At 39.1% G+C, this 18,034-nt stretch overlaps 1 protein-coding gene across 1 annotated transcript in view; it reads right to left on the minus strand.

Annotated features, from left to right (window-relative positions):
* Nucleotides 1-6,753: 6,753 nt before the first annotated feature.
* celsr2 (cadherin, EGF LAG seven-pass G-type receptor 2) overlaps nucleotides 6,754-18,034 on the minus strand; it is a 60,707-nt gene continuing 49,426 nt past the window's right edge. The window contains exons 18-33 of the mRNA XM_044023370.1: nucleotides 17,178-17,387; nucleotides 16,791-16,974; nucleotides 15,123-15,453; nucleotides 14,842-15,009; nucleotides 14,103-14,226; nucleotides 13,814-14,014; nucleotides 12,536-12,710; nucleotides 11,805-11,917; nucleotides 11,077-11,159; nucleotides 10,148-10,274; nucleotides 9,850-9,960; nucleotides 8,878-9,008; nucleotides 8,702-8,787; nucleotides 8,445-8,609; nucleotides 8,023-8,196; nucleotides 6,754-7,357 (exon numbers count right to left, since the gene is read on the minus strand). Of these exons, the coding sequence (XP_043879305.1) occupies nucleotides 7,131-7,357; nucleotides 8,023-8,196; nucleotides 8,445-8,609; nucleotides 8,702-8,787; nucleotides 8,878-9,008; nucleotides 9,850-9,960; nucleotides 10,148-10,274; nucleotides 11,077-11,159; nucleotides 11,805-11,917; nucleotides 12,536-12,710; nucleotides 13,814-14,014; nucleotides 14,103-14,226; nucleotides 14,842-15,009; nucleotides 15,123-15,453; nucleotides 16,791-16,974; nucleotides 17,178-17,387 (2,610 nt within the window). The 3' untranslated portion in view covers nucleotides 6,754-7,130. The remainder of the gene's footprint in view (nucleotides 7,358-8,022; nucleotides 8,197-8,444; nucleotides 8,610-8,701; nucleotides 8,788-8,877; nucleotides 9,009-9,849; nucleotides 9,961-10,147; nucleotides 10,275-11,076; nucleotides 11,160-11,804; nucleotides 11,918-12,535; nucleotides 12,711-13,813; nucleotides 14,015-14,102; nucleotides 14,227-14,841; nucleotides 15,010-15,122; nucleotides 15,454-16,790; nucleotides 16,975-17,177; nucleotides 17,388-18,034) is intronic.

Below are 18,034 nucleotides of genomic sequence, written 5' to 3' on the forward strand. Positions count from 1 at the left end.
CACCCCTTTGAACAAGCATTTTCAAGGCGAGCTTCAAACGATCCAGTGCCCACATTCCCACACAGATGTGAGCGTCACATCTGTCTGCAGGTTTTGTGCATGGCATGCACAGGAATTTAATGCTGCTCTTCGTCGTTGGTTTTCAGAGTCAAACCTTGGTTTTCGGCGGCCCCAACTAAAAAATGCCTTTTTTTGGTGCTGAAAGAAAGAAAGAAAAGTGATGATGGTAATAACAGGGACAAATGAATACTTTAGTCTTTAGTTTGTGCTATAGGATTTTCCACGGTGTTTGAAACTTACGTCTTTGTGTTTGTGTGCGAGAGCTCGCAGTCTGTGTTGGCAGGAGACAAAAATGCACACGTCCTAAGGTCCGAAACAGCCCAAAATGTGTGTTGTAGGTGGAAGGACGGAGGTTTTCCTGGAGTCAGGATGCTGGAGAGAGGCTAAGCAATACTAACCCCCCTCTTCCCCCAACCCCCTCTCTCTCTCAGCCGGCCTGGTCCCTGCATACAGTTTACCTCGTAAGGCAAAGGTGACAACATATCATTGTCTCAACCTATGTGTCTGCTCACTGTGGAGTCTGAAAGTAACTAAGAGAAGGCTTGAACCTGGACTGTGTGTTTTTAAGTTTATTAAACAAGAGGGAAAACGAAAAAGGAGCAACTGATGCCCACAAGTTTGGAACAGTAAAAAACAAAATCACACACAAAATAGTTTGTCTTCTAGGTTATCAGTTATTGATCTATCACGATAAAGAGAATGGACAGAAATGGCCAGGGATGTTTAGGGTTGATGTGATGTTGTTGTTGTTGTTGTTGTTCATGATTTGGGAGGCGAGTGCGTATTGTTCTCTAACTGAACCGAATACTGTCATGAAAAAAAATGTTTTAAGGTTTTCCATTTTGTGTGCACACTGAAAGGGCTCTTTGACATGTTTGTGAGTTTTGAGAAAAAAAAAAACTGAAAAAAAAAAAGTGCACTAGTCCTTGTCGATGACTCGTCACACATGAGAGGACCAATGCACACAACAGGCACATTGTACTATTCGTAGCAATTACAGTACTGATGAACTGAAGATATGCATCATTTTGTAAAACACTTTTAAAAAGTCGTGTTAAACTAAAGATGAAAAGAACTTACTTTTACCTCACGTCAGGGATTCCTGAAAGAAAATAAAAAAAGAAAATAGGGATTTGGTTGAGTCGAAACCAACGGTATTTAAATATTAGCACATTAGCTGTTTGTCTTTGCACAAGTAACTGTATAGTGCTTTTGTTTCTCTTTTTTCTAAAACAGATTTGTGTATTAAGGTGAGACAATTTTGTACTTTTTGTGACCGTGTGTATGGTTTAGTGGAATCTATATTTGTCATTTACAACTTACAATGCTGGGAATGAAAGAGTATTAAAGATATTTTCAAGGTTCTCTGCTCCTCTGTTGGCGGGTAGGAAAAAAAATAAAAGTCAACAGAGAGACACTTATTGATTTGACTATTTTATCAGTTTTCTTCATATTGTTATCATCATTATTATGATTATTATTATTATTACTATACAACTATTAATGTTCTGAAAGCTGTATTTAAATAGAAGATAATGTAAAATATGTACAAATGTATGGAAAGGCCCATGGTAATGTTCTCTACTTGAAAGTCTTGATATTTGCTCCTTAATGTTTATATTCATAATTTCTCTTAGTAGCAAATGCTTTACTATAGGTTTTGTATAAATACATTTTTTTATTTTATTTTGGCCTTGACTTTATTTGAATCAATACTGAAATTTTATTTTCTATTGATCATCATTGAATAAACTTATGCTGAACTACTGTGCTCTTGTATTTATATTCTGACAAAGACTGATGGGCAGTTTTTACTGATTCCCTTTGATATCATTTTTCTTTTTAATATAATCCACATCTTTTATCAGTAAATAAAAACATTCCTAAGTCATAGTTAGAGCATTAACTGACATCGCTGACAATTATGAGAGTAAACTGAATTATTGAAGAAATGTGTTCAATTTCAAATGTAACCCTTGCACGGATCTGTGCCGCAGGTGCACCCGTGGGAATAATACACAATATAATATATATAAATTACATTTTATACCCTAAGATAAATGTAAATGTTGCTTTGAACAATTATGAAAATCAATGCCTTTACCTTTTAGAACATAAATATTAACACACTTTCATCATGTGTTGTTTGTTGGCCTGAAGGAATCAGAGACCAAAATATATGCTATGCAATTTATTAATGTGTTATAAATGACTTTATTTTCATTCCAATTAAATGAACATGTAGCACTATTAGAAACATATATAAAAATGGGATATAGAATCAGAGTTTATCAGTTGACATTTCCCGGTCACACTTCTCATCTTGACCCACAGATAAGTCATAACTGACTTCTGTATTTGAATCATTTTGTCTCGTGACATAAAAAGTGACAGGGAATTAACATGTGAATGTTTTGTTGCTTGTATTTTTGTGTTTCTACTTGGAAAAAACAACAAAGTCTCTAATTTTGTGTGTATAAATGTAACCCAAGTTTGAATTGTTCCCTATACTAACATCTGTTTGCACAATTGTGCCTTTTATTAACACTAGATGGTGCTGATGCCTCAAAAGAAAAGAAAAAATTCCCAGTTGGTGCTGTGAGACCTGTTTGTTGAGTTAGATGTTAACACACTGCTGCCCTTAGACGTGGTACTGTGTCCACCAAACGGTTTATCTGCACATCCGGGTATACTAAACTATGACATTTTTGTCAAATTTTGGACGCCATACTAAACTATGACATGATAGTAGTTTAGTATGTTGTCCAAAATTTGACAAAAATGTCATAGTTTAGTATGTCGTCCAAATTTTGACAAAAAAGTCATAGTATAGTATGTCGTCCAAATTTCCACAAAAAAGTCATTGTCATGTATGTCGTCCAAAAGTCAGAGTATAGTAAAAAAGTTCACTTCATCACAGGATTTGAACTATTCTGCCTGAGCAACATGAAAGCACTTTCTTGGTGATTTCAAGTTCTGTGTCATATTCAAAGTTTTAAAAGTGTGTGAACTTGACTTCATTGTAAGATTAGAACTTATAACCTCAAAAGAAATACAAGTCATCTTCTGGTGGACTGAGATACTTGTCTTCATGCTCTTACTCTCAATTTCTTGGTCAGAGTTTTTCAAAAATTGAACTATTGAATTACGAGGACAAACTGTTTGATCCTTCATTAGTTCACTTATTTCATGTGATCCTCTGTCCCTGTCTGGAGAATCGCCAGCGCTGAAGATGGTCCAGTGGACAAGGACATCGTACACGGCTCAAGACATTGTGGGTTAAAATCCAACTGGAGGTATGTGAATATGTGTGTGTCTGTCTGGGTGTTGCAAAAATAAAAACCTTCAAGACAAAACAACTTCCAAAAAACCAAACTAAAACTCTGCGTCACGAGCGCGGGTTTGTGTCATTTCAATGAAAATTTCAACTTCATTGTCGACAGAGGAACCAGCTAGACTAGAAAAGCCTCAAAGGTGCTTGATGACATATTCTGTTGACTTGCAAAACATGAGCAAAGAAAATGTGTTAAAGTAGGAAGAGTTCAGGTTTTTGAAATTCTAAAAAAAACTCAACGCTGTAGTGCCGGGTAAAAGTCTTACTTTAGTAAGTTGTCAAAAATTGCTCAAAAAAGTCATACTTTAGTATGTCATCCAAATTTTCACAAAAAAGTAATACTGTAGTATGTCGTCCAAATTGTGACAAAAGAGTCATTCTATAGTATGTCATCCAAAATTTGACAAAAAAAGTCATAGGTTAGTATGTTGTCCAAATTTTGACAAAAAAGTCATAGGTTAGTATGTCGTCCAAATTTTGACAAAAAAGTCATAGGTTAGTATGTCGTCCAAATTTGGATAAAAAAGTCATAGGTTAGTATGTTGTCCAAATTTTGACAAAAAGTCATACTATAGTATGTCGTCCAAATTTTGACAAAAAAGTCATACTATAGTATGTTGTCCAAAATTTGACAAAAAAGTCATACTATAGTATGTCGTCCAAAATTTGACAAAAAAGTCATACTAAAGTATGTCGTCCAAAATTTGACAAAAAAGTCATACTATAGCATGTCGTCTAAAATGTTGACAAAAATGTCCTACTATAGTATGTCGTCCAAAATTTGACAAAAAAGTCATAGGTTAGGATGTCATCCAAAATTTGACAAAAGAGTCATAGGTTAGTATGTCGTCCAAAATTTGAGAAAAATGTCATAGGTTAGTATGTGGTCCAAAATGACATACTTTAGTATGCAAACTCCATGCAGAAAGGTACTTATTCAATGCGGGGCTTGAACCTAGGTCTTATTCCAAACTCTTGTTTCAAAGGCAAGTGTCTTAACCACTACACCGACCATGTAACCAAGACAGAGTGATGTCCGAAATTAGACAAAAAAAGTCACAGGTTGGTAAGTTGTTCAAAATTTGACAAAAAAAAGTCATACTTTAATATGTGGTCCAAATTTTGACAAAAAAAAATCATACTATTGTATGTTGTCCAAGAATTTGACAAAAAAGTCATAGGTTAGTATGTCTTCCAAATTTTAGCTAAAAAAGTCATAGGTTAGTATGTCGTCCAAATTTTGACAAAAAAAGTCATAGGTTAGTGTGGTGTCCAAATTTTGACCAAAACAGTCATAGGTTAGTATGTCGTCCAAAATTTGACTAAAAAGTCATAGTATAGTAAGTCATCCAAATTTTGACAAAAAAGTCATACTTTAGTATGTGGTCCAAAATTTGACAATCAAAGTCATAGTATAGTATGTGGTCCAAAATTTGACAAAAAAAGTCATAGGTTAGTATGTGGTCCAAAATGCCATACCTTAGTACGCAAACTCCATGCAGAAACGTACTTGTTCAACGCGGGGCTTGAACCTAGGTCTTATTCCAAACTCTTGTTTCAAAGGCAAGAGTCTTAACCACTACACCAACCATGTAACCAAGACAGAGTGATGTCCGAAATTAGACAAAAAAAGTCACAGGTTGGTAAGTTGTTCAAAATTTGACAAAAAAAAGTCATACTTTAATATGTGGTCCAAATTTTGACAAAAAAAAATCATACTATTGTATGTTGTCCAAGAATTTGACAAAAAAGTCATAGGTTAGTATGTCTTCCAAATTTTAGCTAAAAAAGTCATAGGTTAGTATGTCGTCCAAATTTTGACAAAAAAAGTCATAGGTTAGTGTGGTGTCCAAATTTTGACCAAAACAGTCATAGGTTAGTATGTCGTCCAAAATTTGACTAAAAAGTCATAGTATAGTAAGTCATCCAAATTTTGACAAAAAAGTCATACTTTAGTATGTGGTCCAAAATTTGACAATCAAAGTCATAGTATAGTATGTGGTCCAAAATTTGACAAAAAAAGTCATAGGTTAGTATGTGGTCCAAAATGCCATACCTTAGTACGCAAACTCCATGCAGAAACGTACTTGTTCAACGCGGGGCTTGAACCTAGGTCTTATTCCAAACTCTTGTTTCAAAGGCAAGAGTCTTAACCACTACACCAACCATGTAACCAAGACAGAGTGATGTCCGATATTTGACAAAAAAAAGTCACAGGTTGGTAAGTTGTTCAAAATTTGACAAAAAAAGTCATACTTTAATATGTGGTCCAAAATTTGACAAAAAAGTCATAGTATAGTATGTGGTCCAAAATTTGACAAAAAAGTCATAGTAAAGTATGTGGTCCAAAATTTGACAAAAAAGTCATAGTAAAGTGTGTCATCCAAAATTTGACAAAAAAAGTCATAGGTTAGTATGTGGTCCAAATTTGACAAAAGTCATAATATAGTATATTAGTCCAAATTTTGACAAAAAAAGTCATAGTAAAAGGTAATATTAAGTCAAATTTGACAAAAGCATAGTATAGTATGTGGTCCAAATTTTATTAAAAAAATCTAGTATATTATAGTTAAGTATTAAAGTCATATAAATGTCAAGATTTGACCAAAAGTCATAATTATATAGTATGTGGTCCAAAATTTGACCAAAAAGTCATAGTATAGTATGTTGTCCAAAGAATTTGACAAAAGTCATAGTAAAGTATAATAGATCCCAAAATTTGACAAAAAAAGTCATAGTATAGTAAGTCATCCAAATTTTGACAAAAAAGTCATAGTATAGTATGTCGTCCAAATTTTGAAAAAAATGTCATAGTATAGTATGTCATCCAAATTTTGACAAAAATGTCATAGTTTAGTAAGTCATCCAAATTTTGACAAAAAAGTCATAGTATTGTATGTAGTCCTAATTTTGAAAAAAATGTCATAGTTTAGTATGTTTTCCAAAATGTCACAAAAAATGTCATAGTATAGTATGTCGTCCAAATTTTGACAAAAAAGTCATAGTATAGTATGTGGTCCAAATTTTGACAAAAAAGTCATAGTATAGTATGTGGTCAAATTTTGACAAAAAGTCATAGTATAGTATGTGGTCCAAATTTTGACAAAAAAGTCATACTTTAGTATGTGGTCCAAAAGGTCATACTTTAGTATGCAAACTCCATGCAGAAACTTACTTGTTCAGCGCGGGGCTTGAACCTTGGTCTTATTCCAAACTCCTGTTTCAAAGGCAAGAGTCTTAACCACTACACCAACCATGTAACCAGGAGTTAGACAAAAAAGTCATAGTATAGCATGTGGTCCAAAATCTGACAAAAAAGTCATAGTATAGTATGTATAGTATTTATTCTGGAAAAATGGGCAAAAGACCTGTACTAACAGGACATTTTCTGGCCATTTTCTGGTTAAATTAAGCCACATTTTTTAGGCTTAGGTGTTAAAGGGTTAAAATTATTATTATTTTTTTTACTCAGAACATTTGATCAGGATCTTTCCAGGGCTTTCATTTTGGCTTCTGTCTCATTTGGCTCAACGTTGACATTTAATGGGTTCAACTACAAGCAATGGAAACAACAATCAGCACAGGTCGTAGTTTGGACGCAGACAGTTGAATGAAACACTGAATGATTTCTGCAACAAACAGTTCTACAAAAGCTGACTAAGAGTCACTAAAATATGTGGTTATTTTTTAACCTAACACCACACAAAAATATGCCTTTGTTGTCTTTCATTCATACTCACTCTGATCCTGACGAGTCTCCATCCACAGTCCCCGCCTTGATGCTCATGGCGACGCCGTTCAGCTGCTCGGGTGGGCCTGGTTTAGAGACACAGCCTCGACCGTCACTGGAGGTGGATTCCTGCGGCGACGTTCTCCCCGCACCATTTCCGCACAGTTCGTTGTGTATGTAACTGACACTGTTCCTCTCTACAATGGGAGAAAGCTGCTTCTTCTTCAGGATCCCTGTGTTGGAATTAGACAGTATGTTAAGGATTTGGTAGAAGGGAAGTCGTATTATGTTAATACCAATCGGTATAAACTTTATTGTCCCATAAATGTGTCATGCTGTGCATATGAACGCCCTCATAATACAATAAAATACAATAAAAGCAATAATAATAACAATCATAGCACAATAAAGGCTCTAAAGGAGCTGTTAAAACACCATAAAAACACTGCACGTCAAGCCTCAAGTAGAATTCCCTAGAATTTTATTGAGTCTTTATTATGGACTCAAAGACTCAAGAAAACAATACATCCCAATATCGAAAGGATTCCAAAAGCACAAAGAAATCCATAATAACACAGTGTTTATAAAGGTATATAAATATATACACTATCTAATATCTTATTTATTAAAATGAACAATACTGAATTGGATATTGGACAGAACCAGAATTAAAAACAAGATTCTTTAAAACAGCTCGAAGAGCACTGACACAAACAGGTTTTAAAAGTTTTACCAAAAGATTAAAAAGGAGATCTTTCTCCTCCAAAAACTACCCAATTTATGTGTTGAGTAGTGATAAAAAATTTCGACATTCCTTGAATGCATCTTGTTAGCTGCTCCTCTTCATTACTTTCACTCGGACGTCTGTACTGTAACGTGTGACGAAAGAACACTTCACCTTTGTGAGGGTGTGCGTTGAGGTTCGGCAGAAGCATCATCATGTTCTCCTGCGTCCGCTCTTCTGATGACGGCTCACGCCTGTCCAGAGGTTCTCCTGTCAGTCTGTCGGCACCTGTGAGCTCGTTCTCACTCACTGCTGCATAATCACCAGGCCAGTACATCTTACTCTTGTCTGGAAAACAAACGCATGAAAGGATGAGTGAAGTCTGTCAATGTGTAACTCAGGTTAATGCGCCTGTACTTATATGAGGAGATGCAGCAGGTTAATAATTCAAGGATCACAAACATGTATAAGTGTATAACATAACAAGAATAAAGTTGCAATTTTACGAGAATAAAGTCGTAATATTACAGATATACAGGAGATGTTAAAGGTTGATTTTTTTTCTACTGCAGACAAACTGGGGTGACTTTCTGTACCATGTGGCTGAGGTTTCTTGGCCACATTGGACGCCAGATTTTCCCAGCATTCCTCAGGACGGAGAGGACCCTCGTCATCCTCGCTGTCAGAAGAGTGCGTTGAGGCGTAGGATCCACTCTGATCGTCCTCCAGAGACATGTCACTGTCTGAGTCGCTGTCGTGATCTACAGAGAGAGCGTAAAGCAGTTCAGTGACACCGTGTTTAATGTGTGTGAAATGAATCAGAGATGATGACAATAATAACGGGGAAAAGTACCATCCATGTGCTCTTTAGTGTCATGGAGCAGTGACCCGTGGTCGTTGAGTGCGATGTGCGCCTGACTGTTACTCAGTCCATCGTCCCTGGAAAAAACACATGACATCAGTTCACAGCTGCTGCGTCTTCTCCCTGCGGCGCTCGACACAGCATATTTAATCATTTTCTTTTCTCACCGGAGCACAAAAGGCACGTAGCTCTGCTGACTCTTGTTGCTCTGCATGGTGCCGTTCAGAGACACACTGGAGTCTCCGAACGGGAGGTGGTACAGTCTCCCATCCATGTAGTTTGTGTTGCATTTGTAGCCCTGAAAAACACAACGATGGAACTGTTATAACTGTTTATAATAAAATAATAAAAAATCACTAGAGTGCAAATCTGAAAAGATGGACGCCAAATTCAAAATGGCCAACTTCCTGTTGGGTTGAGGCCATGGTCCCAATTTACTTTTTTGTTCGTCTTGGGTTATTACAAGTCTCCACCAAGTTTCGTGAAATTTGGTGCCTCAGGGGGCGCTTTAGTGCCCTGGTCCACTATGCCAATATTGCATTTTGGCCATACCTGGCCTCCGTGCAAAGTTTCAAGAGTTTTATGCACATTAACCCGCCCAAATATGACTGTAAAGACACGAATATTATCATAATCTGAAGGAAAACAATAGGTTCCTCGCACACATTTGTGCAAGGAGCCGTTTCGGCCCCTGCCAGTTGTGCTCAGGCCCCCAAGAAAACCCGGGGTTGAGACCCAGTCGGAACGAGGGTCTTTCTGCATGGAGTTTGCATGTTCTCCCCGTGTGTGCGTGGGTTCTCTCTGGGTTCTCAGGTTTCCTCCCACAGCCCAAAAACATGCAGATTTGGGGACTGGGTAAATTGGACACTCAAAATTGAGTGTCCCATTGAGTGGATGGTTGTCTGTCTCTATGTGTCCCTGTGATGGACTGGGATTGCAGAACTTGTGTTTGAAATAACGTGCATACAATAAACATGTGATTCATGTACTCAAACAAATCTCTTGGAAATGTCTAATTGACCAGTTCAAAAGAACATCAAGTGTGTGACAGATTTGCTCTTGAGTCACGACAGTTGGTCGTCGTCTCCTGACGCTCTGTGTCAGTCTGAACTCCAGTCATTTCACAGTGAAGAACTCACAGAGGCCTTAGATTTCATCATGTGGTCCGGACGCTTGCGGCTGCAGCAGTACTTCATGGCATTCCTCGCCTCCTTGTTGAAGACAATGCGGAAGAAGAAGACAAATGGACCCTGGTGTTGGACAGCAAAGGAGGAGACGTCAGTGAGGACAAAAGACATTCAAAAAACATTTTAAGCTGTTGCAGCAAAGTCGTAATCTTTCGAGAATAAAAGTTGTAATATTATGAGGAAAAAAGTCATAATCTTCAGAGGAAAAAGTTGCAATCTTTCGAGAGTAAAGTCAAAGTGAAGGGCTCACCTGCACACAGTTGAATCCAGCAAAGAGGTAGTGGAAGATGATCATGTCGCTGTTGACGGACAAGAGCGCCAGAAAACACGTGACTGAAACAAAGAGGAGGACGCCACCTGCAGTCTTCAGGCCCGAGCTGTGGAACATGAGTCACATGAAAGAAGGTTAGCGAGGAGACGTCCAAACTATTTCTGTGGATTCATTGATCGGAAGACAGTGCAGACAGCACTGAAACCAAGGTCCAGTCAAATTAGACTGAGACGCACAGAAGCACAGTGTTTGTCCCAGGAGGAGACACCAAGACAGAAGTGATGAAAGAACAAAGCCTTATCTTGGAAAAAGGAAGCAGAAGCACTCGCTCATTGAACATTTTTTGACAATTCTAGAGCCATAAAATCAAAATACATGCAGGCACTCCTGATTCTCATGATGCTCATATGAGGGTTAAGGAAACAGGTGAAACTGAAAGACTGACTTCACTGCCAGTTTATTCACAAAATACTGAACGATACTGAACCTGAAAAAGCCTCAGCACACCTTTCAAAAACATCTCAACCAGAGAAGAAGAAAAATTAGGGTGTGCAATTGAGCTGTTATGGACAGAATCTTATCTTACATGTCTGTTTTCATTGGGTAAGATTACTGACATCACCTGTCATGATCACTCGTTGGTTTACTCTGACAGTGCACGATCAACTGACGACCACCAGGGGCACCAGTGGGACTATAATATGTGTTGATGTTGAGGACGAGAGAACACTGGACATAAATTAACTTAATGCCCAGTAGTTGGCGCTGTGATGGGCTTGGCGACCTGTCCAGGGTGTACCCCGCCTTACAGGCACCAGCGACACTCAAGGATAAAGTGTTTTTGAAGCGATCTGTGTTGCTAACATATGTTCTGTATCGTTTATCATTTCAATTGTTGGGACACTCACACACGAGGCTCCTTCTTCTCGATGCTGTGGTGTCTCATGGAGCAGGAGGCTCTGGATGACAGGATGGACAGGAAGATGTTCATCTGTGTGGAGGAAAAGATCAAGCTGTGTCACAACCACAACAACAACAACAACAACACAGCAGCAGTCATGGTTATTCTTCTCAGGTGAGTTAGACTGGACAGTGATTCATTCATTCCATCTTCATTTATTTTCATCTATTATTGCAGCAATAATTTACTATAGACTTGACTGAACACATTTGCCATTTTTCTACTAGTACCGCCTCACCTCACCTCGCCTCGCCTCGCCTCGCCTCACCTCACCTCACCTCACCTCACCTCTACTCTACACAGTTTGGTTGGTTTTCCATTAGTACCTCCTCAAATGATGTCTTAACTACAGATAGAAACCGTGCATCTATGGCACTTTTCCACTACACAGTCCCGGCACGGCTCAACTCTGGCACGTTCTTTTGCTTTTGCTTCAGAAACTGATTCTAATGATTCAGTCAGACTGAAAACAACTGCTTTACAAGACACTAGTGTGTGTGTCGTGTATAAAACAAAGTCACTGCAGTTTCATGCAGCCGTGCTATGTTGTCTCCGCCCACATAGGAGGTACTATGACGTAATGGAAAATTAACCAATCCGAGAAGAGTCTTGCCGTGTAAATAAAGACACAACTGTGGACGCGGGTCGACTGTCTCCGGATGCACAGGGACTCACCGACACCACCATGGCGATGGGTCCGGCAAAGCTCCAGATCAGAGTGTCGTACATCGACAGCCAACAGAAGTCTGGGTTTCCATAACCTTCAGGATCCAGACCCACTGCCAAACCTAGACACACAGACACACACAGAGTATAACAACACATTCTTCATTCATCAGCTCGTCACAGACTGCTTCCTCTTTATTGATGCATATGATGTTTTTTGTCTTTGTCTGCCTTTTTAAAAACTGCCGTGTTTGCTTTGTGCACTTAGTGACCACTTTATTATTTTTGCTCGAATTAATGCTTCTGTGTCAGCAGCAACCAAAATCTAACGTTATAGACGTCACACAATTTGACCTAAAGCAGTTTCATTAGTATGTATGAATGTAAAACTGGCCTCAGAATATGTAAATAAAATCATTTTTTACAACATATTGATGTGACAGTGTTTTGTGGCAGAACTGTCGGTAGGAATGGAAGAATATCAAGATAAAAAGCACTCACAGTAAGTTGATTAAGGTGAATTTCCACGATATAGTAAATCTTGTGCCTCGTGATTAAAAAAAAATCCTGTTTTCTATTCTCGTTTTCTAATTTTTCAACGACATACAGTATAATTAATGAAATATATACAAAAGAGATACTTGTTTCCAAACATGTGAGGTAACATGAGTTCATTTTAAAGTAAAACAAAATTGCAAAAATATTTTTTTTGGGTCAGGACACATGTGACATGAGCTGACCTGTGATGAAGGCGGGCACTCCCCAGCCAATCAGGTAGTAGAATCTCATGGGTCCGTAGTTGATGTCTCGCACTTCGCTGATCATGCGGTAGACGTGCAGCCCCTCCAGGAAGAGCCAGGAGAACGTGCAGAGGTAGAAGAAGTGCAGCAGGATGGCCATGACTGTGCATAAGAACTGCAGGGAGACACGAGGACATTAATGTGGCTGGACTGTCAGTCAAGCTGAAATATGAGTCACACAATATATGCTTTTTAAAACTTTTTTTAAAAGTTACGACTTTATTCTCCAAAGATTATGACTTTATTCTCACAATATTACGACTTTATTCTCCAAAGATTGCAACTTATTTCTCGCAATATTACGACTTTATTCTCCAAAGATTATGGCTTTATTCTTGCAATATTACGACTTTATTCTTGAAAGACTACGACTTTATTCTCGCAATATTACGACTTTATTCTCCAAAAGTTACGACTTTATTCTTGCAATATTACGACTTTATTCTCCAAAGATTACGACTTTATTCTCCAAAGATTACGACTTTCTTCGCCGACTTTATTCTACGACTTTATTCTCTTATTCTCCAAAGATTGACTTTATTCTCACAATTACGACTTTATTCTATTCGACTTTATTCTCACAATATTACGACTTCATTCTCCAAAGATTACGACTTTATTCTCACAATATTACCACTTTATTCTCCAAAAATTATGACTATTCTCGCAATATTCCGACTTTATTCTTGAAAGATTCCGACTTTTTCTCACAATATTATGACTTTATTCTTGAAAGATTCCGACTTTATTCTCGCAATATTCCAACTTTATTCTCGTAGTATCACAACTTTATTCTCGCAATATTCCGACTTAATTCTCGCAATATTCCGACTTAATTCTCGTAATATTACAACTTTATTCTTGCAATATTCCGACTTTATTCTCGTAACATTCCGACTTTTTTCTCCCAATATTACGACTTTATTCTCGCAATATTCCGACTTTACTCTTGTAATAACACGACTTTATTCTCGCAATATTCCGACTTTATTCTCGTAATATTACGACTTTATTCTGCCAATATTACGACTTTATTCTTGCAATATTCCAACTTTATTCTCCCAATATTACAAGTTTATTCTAGGAAGATTAAATTTTTTTTTCAGTTTGGCCCTTGTACTCCATCGTAGCGTAACACTTGTTTGTCTGAGCTGGAAATAACAAGATCAAATACTTCAATTGTGTGAAGGAAAGCAGACGCAGAGATGAAGTGGTTACCAGGTTGTCGGCCTGGTTGATGCCCAGGATGAAGATGAGCTCAGAGAGGAAAAGTGCGGCGGTTCCATTGTTGATGATGCTCGTCTTGTTGCTCTGCATGGCTCTCAAGCAGAGGAGGAAGATCGTCGTGAGGAAGAGGAATCCCAGTGTCACGCCCACCGTGCTCCACGTCAGGATTTTGATTGGAAGGATCTCTCCGTTCTGACACAAACGCAACATTAAGAAGAACGTAAAAAAAAAAAAAGGTGACAGTGGCGGAAACTCTGTGAATCCTGCAGCTGTCACTCACTTCTCTCCTGGAGACGTCCATGAGCACAGCGAAGCTGGTCATGTGATAGCACTGACAACTGATGTGGGTGTTGTTTCTGAAAACTACCTCGCAGCCTTTGGCTGACCAGCCGCCGTTACCAGCACTGATGGACACAGGAAGAACATGTGAGGAAAAAATGTGATATTGGCATAGTGCCTGGACACGTGTGTTGCACGAGGGCTCGACAGCACCCCTAAGGCGAAACATGGATGGCGCAAGCCAAAATTAAGTTGCACCAAATTGCACGAAACTTGGTGGGAACATGTAAAAGCCCAAGACGAACAAAAAAGTACATTAGGACCATTGTCTCAATGCAACAGTAAGTCGGCCATCTTGAATTTGGCATCCAAAAGCAATCGAAAAGGTTTTGCAGATTCAAATGGGCGTGGCCACGGCAACCTTTGGAAATTTGGCAAATTTCGACCATTCGCCACAAAACAGGAAGTTCCCTATAACTTCGCCATACATTGAGCGATTGCCTCGAAACTCCATACGTGACACAAGAGACCGACCCCCAATACTGACACACTAACTGCATCCAAACTCAACACTATGACGCACACAGTGCTTGTAGACGGTAATATTTATTCAGAGATGGTTGTTCATCATTTTTAAAAAGACATCTACTCCCATATTACAAAAAAACATAAAACTACAACTAACAAAAACTAAGCATTTACGAAATGGTGTGTGTGTGTGTGTGTGTGTGTGTGCTCACAGTATGCTGTGGTTCCAGAAGACACAGATGGGTTTAGAGCGCTCCTCAGTGGTGACCAGGCGGAACTGCACGGTGATGGGTTTGTCCAGCGTGTGCTGCAGCAGCTCATCATTGTCGTGCACCGTGATACTCACCACCGGCGTGTTGATGACAGGGCGCTTTGGAACACTGAGACACATGTGAAACATTTCATTATAAAGTGACTCAGCAGCATTTTTAAAGGGTTTTCAGTCGTGAAAATGTCTTCAACTCCTCGGCAGTTTCCCTGTCTCGTGTCTCACCGCAGGCTTCTCTTGTCGGGATCGTAGCTCTCTGGTAACAGCGAGGCCAGACTGTGGAAGATGATGACGCTGGCGATGGCGTCCTGCTGGCTGTCGTCTGGGTGCCGCCGTTTCCTGGTGGCGGCGGAGGTGGCTGAGCGGTTCCTCAGCGCCGACTCTGGAAAGACGTCCAGGTGCCTGTGGCCCTTGGTGTCCACTGGCGGTTGGAAGACGGAATCGGGTAGCGTGACAGCTGTCTCCAGGTCTGCGGGGCGAGGGCCCCGCATGGACTGGTACCGCGGGAGTTTGGCTCCGGCGAAATTCATCTTCTTCAGACGGTCCACGGAGATGACTGAGGAGCAGAGAGGGCAGCGTGAGAAGCAGAGGAAAGAAAACATCATGCCAAGCAGCCTCTTCTATGACGCTGTAGCTCTTTTATTTGAGAGGAATCATTTTACTTTAACCTTTAGACAATTTGCTGTGAGAATAATACACAACTCCTTATATGGACGTTCTGGGGGTGTGTGTTTATAGGTCACATATTCTGGCTTTAAAAATGTTTTTTATTTGTCCGTCCTCTTATGTGTTGTAGAGTCAAAGTTATGATTGATTTTATATCGCATTTTTAGTCGTGATATAAAGTAGCAACAATTGTGCAGAAGTCACAAAATAGACGTGTTTTTCTTTTCTTTTTGTTCTTAAAAACGACCCAAGTGAACTTTGAACTGTGACGTATTTTCCAATTTCATAAATTCAATCTGAATCAGTTGTCTGTGCTACAGTATATTACACATTCTTATAACCTCTGTATATACTTTACATTTTAATATAGTAATGGGAAAAGCAGCCTAAATGCTCTGTGTTCTAAGGGTTAGCAACAGAAACAGGTTCATAACTCAATTCACTGCTTTTAATGGTCAACAGCAACAATTTAGAGATGAGCACATTGTTTTATTGTCATGAAAATCAAAACTTTTTGGTGAAAATTTCCTGTACAAACGTTTGAATGTGATGACTCACTGTATAGAAGGGACCCTTCTTTTTCTTTAACAATGCTCTTTTTAACCTCATGTTTCAGAAAAGAGTGCATGGAAGCGACCAGGATTGAAGATGGTTAAGGATCTTGTAGGTATGGCCTGTTTACTTTAATATCTCTCTCTTTTTTCTTTCTTTAAATAACCTTTAACTTTCATATTCTGTTGTGAGTTTTTTACCTGAAATTGTCTTGTTTAGTTAGTTTTATAAGTTAGTTATCCTCTTTTTTTTTAAAAACAGTTAACGAAAATGTTTTTTCAATTTAAGTTTTCCTTGTTCCGTTAGTTTTTCGTTAACTATAATAATCTTGGATTGTACACATGAAAAGTGATAATTATTTTATCTAGGACTCCACCTGTCGTATGGATTTGCATGGTTTAAAATGGGTTTGCAGTATATGTGGACAAAAATAAGCTTTTAGAGTAAAACATGCAGTGAAATGAGATATTATTAGACATAAATCTTGTTATAAAAAGAATAAATCTCGATATAAATAGAATAGGAATAAAAGTCATCTATAAAAGACAGTCTTGCTGTATTATTATCATATAATATATATATATATATATATACATATATATATATACACATATATATATATATATATATATATAATCGTTAGAGGTTGTCAGCACGTCACATTGTGTTCCTCACCGATGTGTGGCGTGACGATGGTGAAGGGGGTGAGGTAGGTCTTCCTCATGTTCTGTGCCAGCGTGTTTGCGTACTCCTCGTAGTGGCGCAGCAGCGCCGCCGTGCCGCCCTCCGAGTGCTGGATCAGCTCCCAGTGCGGCCGCGTGTCTGGAGACAGGATGGCGCTGCCCACACGGACCAGATTCTGTGAGGAAACGGCGAGCGTGTCAGCGTGTCAGGATGTGACAGTGGAGAGTGTGATGAAGTGTGATGTGTCTCCTGCAGAAAGGCTGTGATGTCCCACCGGGAAACACCGACCATCTGTTTCTTGTGCATCAAACATGCAGCAAATCCACTGTCGTGGTTTTACTTGACGTTTGAACGGAGACGCGTCCGTGGGTCGCTCACCTCAGTGAAGTGGACGTCCTGTGTGGCTGTGAGGTTGAAGCCCTGCTGGCTGCTCTCGTGCCGCAGCAGACTCTGCGTGAGCCGGTACGCCACTTTGACGTCGCTGCCGTAGTATTTCACCGTGTGCACGGTGGCGTTGGCCAACATGGCCGCCGTCTGCTGAACCTGTCCAGAGTCCAGGAGCGAAGCGTTACGGGAAAACTTCTCTGACTGCAGGGAGACAGGGAAAACAACACCATCCAGTTAACTGTATGGGTAGAAAACATGAGTGTAGTCATGGCAACACTGCTCCAAGGATAGTAACGACTGTGGGTCAGTCCAGACCATAATATTTTGGTTCATAATCTAATATCTGCAACACTAGTGATATTCCCATCACTCTCTGCTTTACTTGTGTGTTTCGAGCAGTTCCTGCGTGTGCTATGACTTTTGTAACCATGGTGATTCAAATCGCACCACACACGCATGAATGGAAAACTCAACCCAGCTCAGCCCACTTTGGAGCCTCACAGTGTCGTCGTACTTTAACGTAGAGACGTGGTTCAAACTTTAAACGGGTCACAAGACTTGCGACATTTTTCACCTAAATTCAAATGTCGACACCTATTAAGGTTTTTAAACAATAACAGTTTAAGTTTTCAGATTTTCAGAGTTTTCAGATTTTATAATGAGTGTGTATTGCGTGGCTAGAGTGGCACACTGAGCTGAGGTCCATGAAAATGATCGTAGAAATGTCTACACAAACTCGTCTCCTGCCCACAATTTCCAACCTACGCAGACAATTTTTACATAAAAACGTTTATGTGGTTGTTGTCTAACCCCGTGTGTTGTTTTCATTCTCATAAAACTTGCAGTTT

Source organism: Solea senegalensis, linkage group LG4 (genome assembly GCF_019176455.1).
Source record: "Solea senegalensis isolate Sse05_10M linkage group LG4, IFAPA_SoseM_1, whole genome shotgun sequence".
NCBI classification, from domain to species: Eukaryota; Metazoa; Chordata; class Actinopteri; order Pleuronectiformes; family Soleidae; genus Solea; species Solea senegalensis.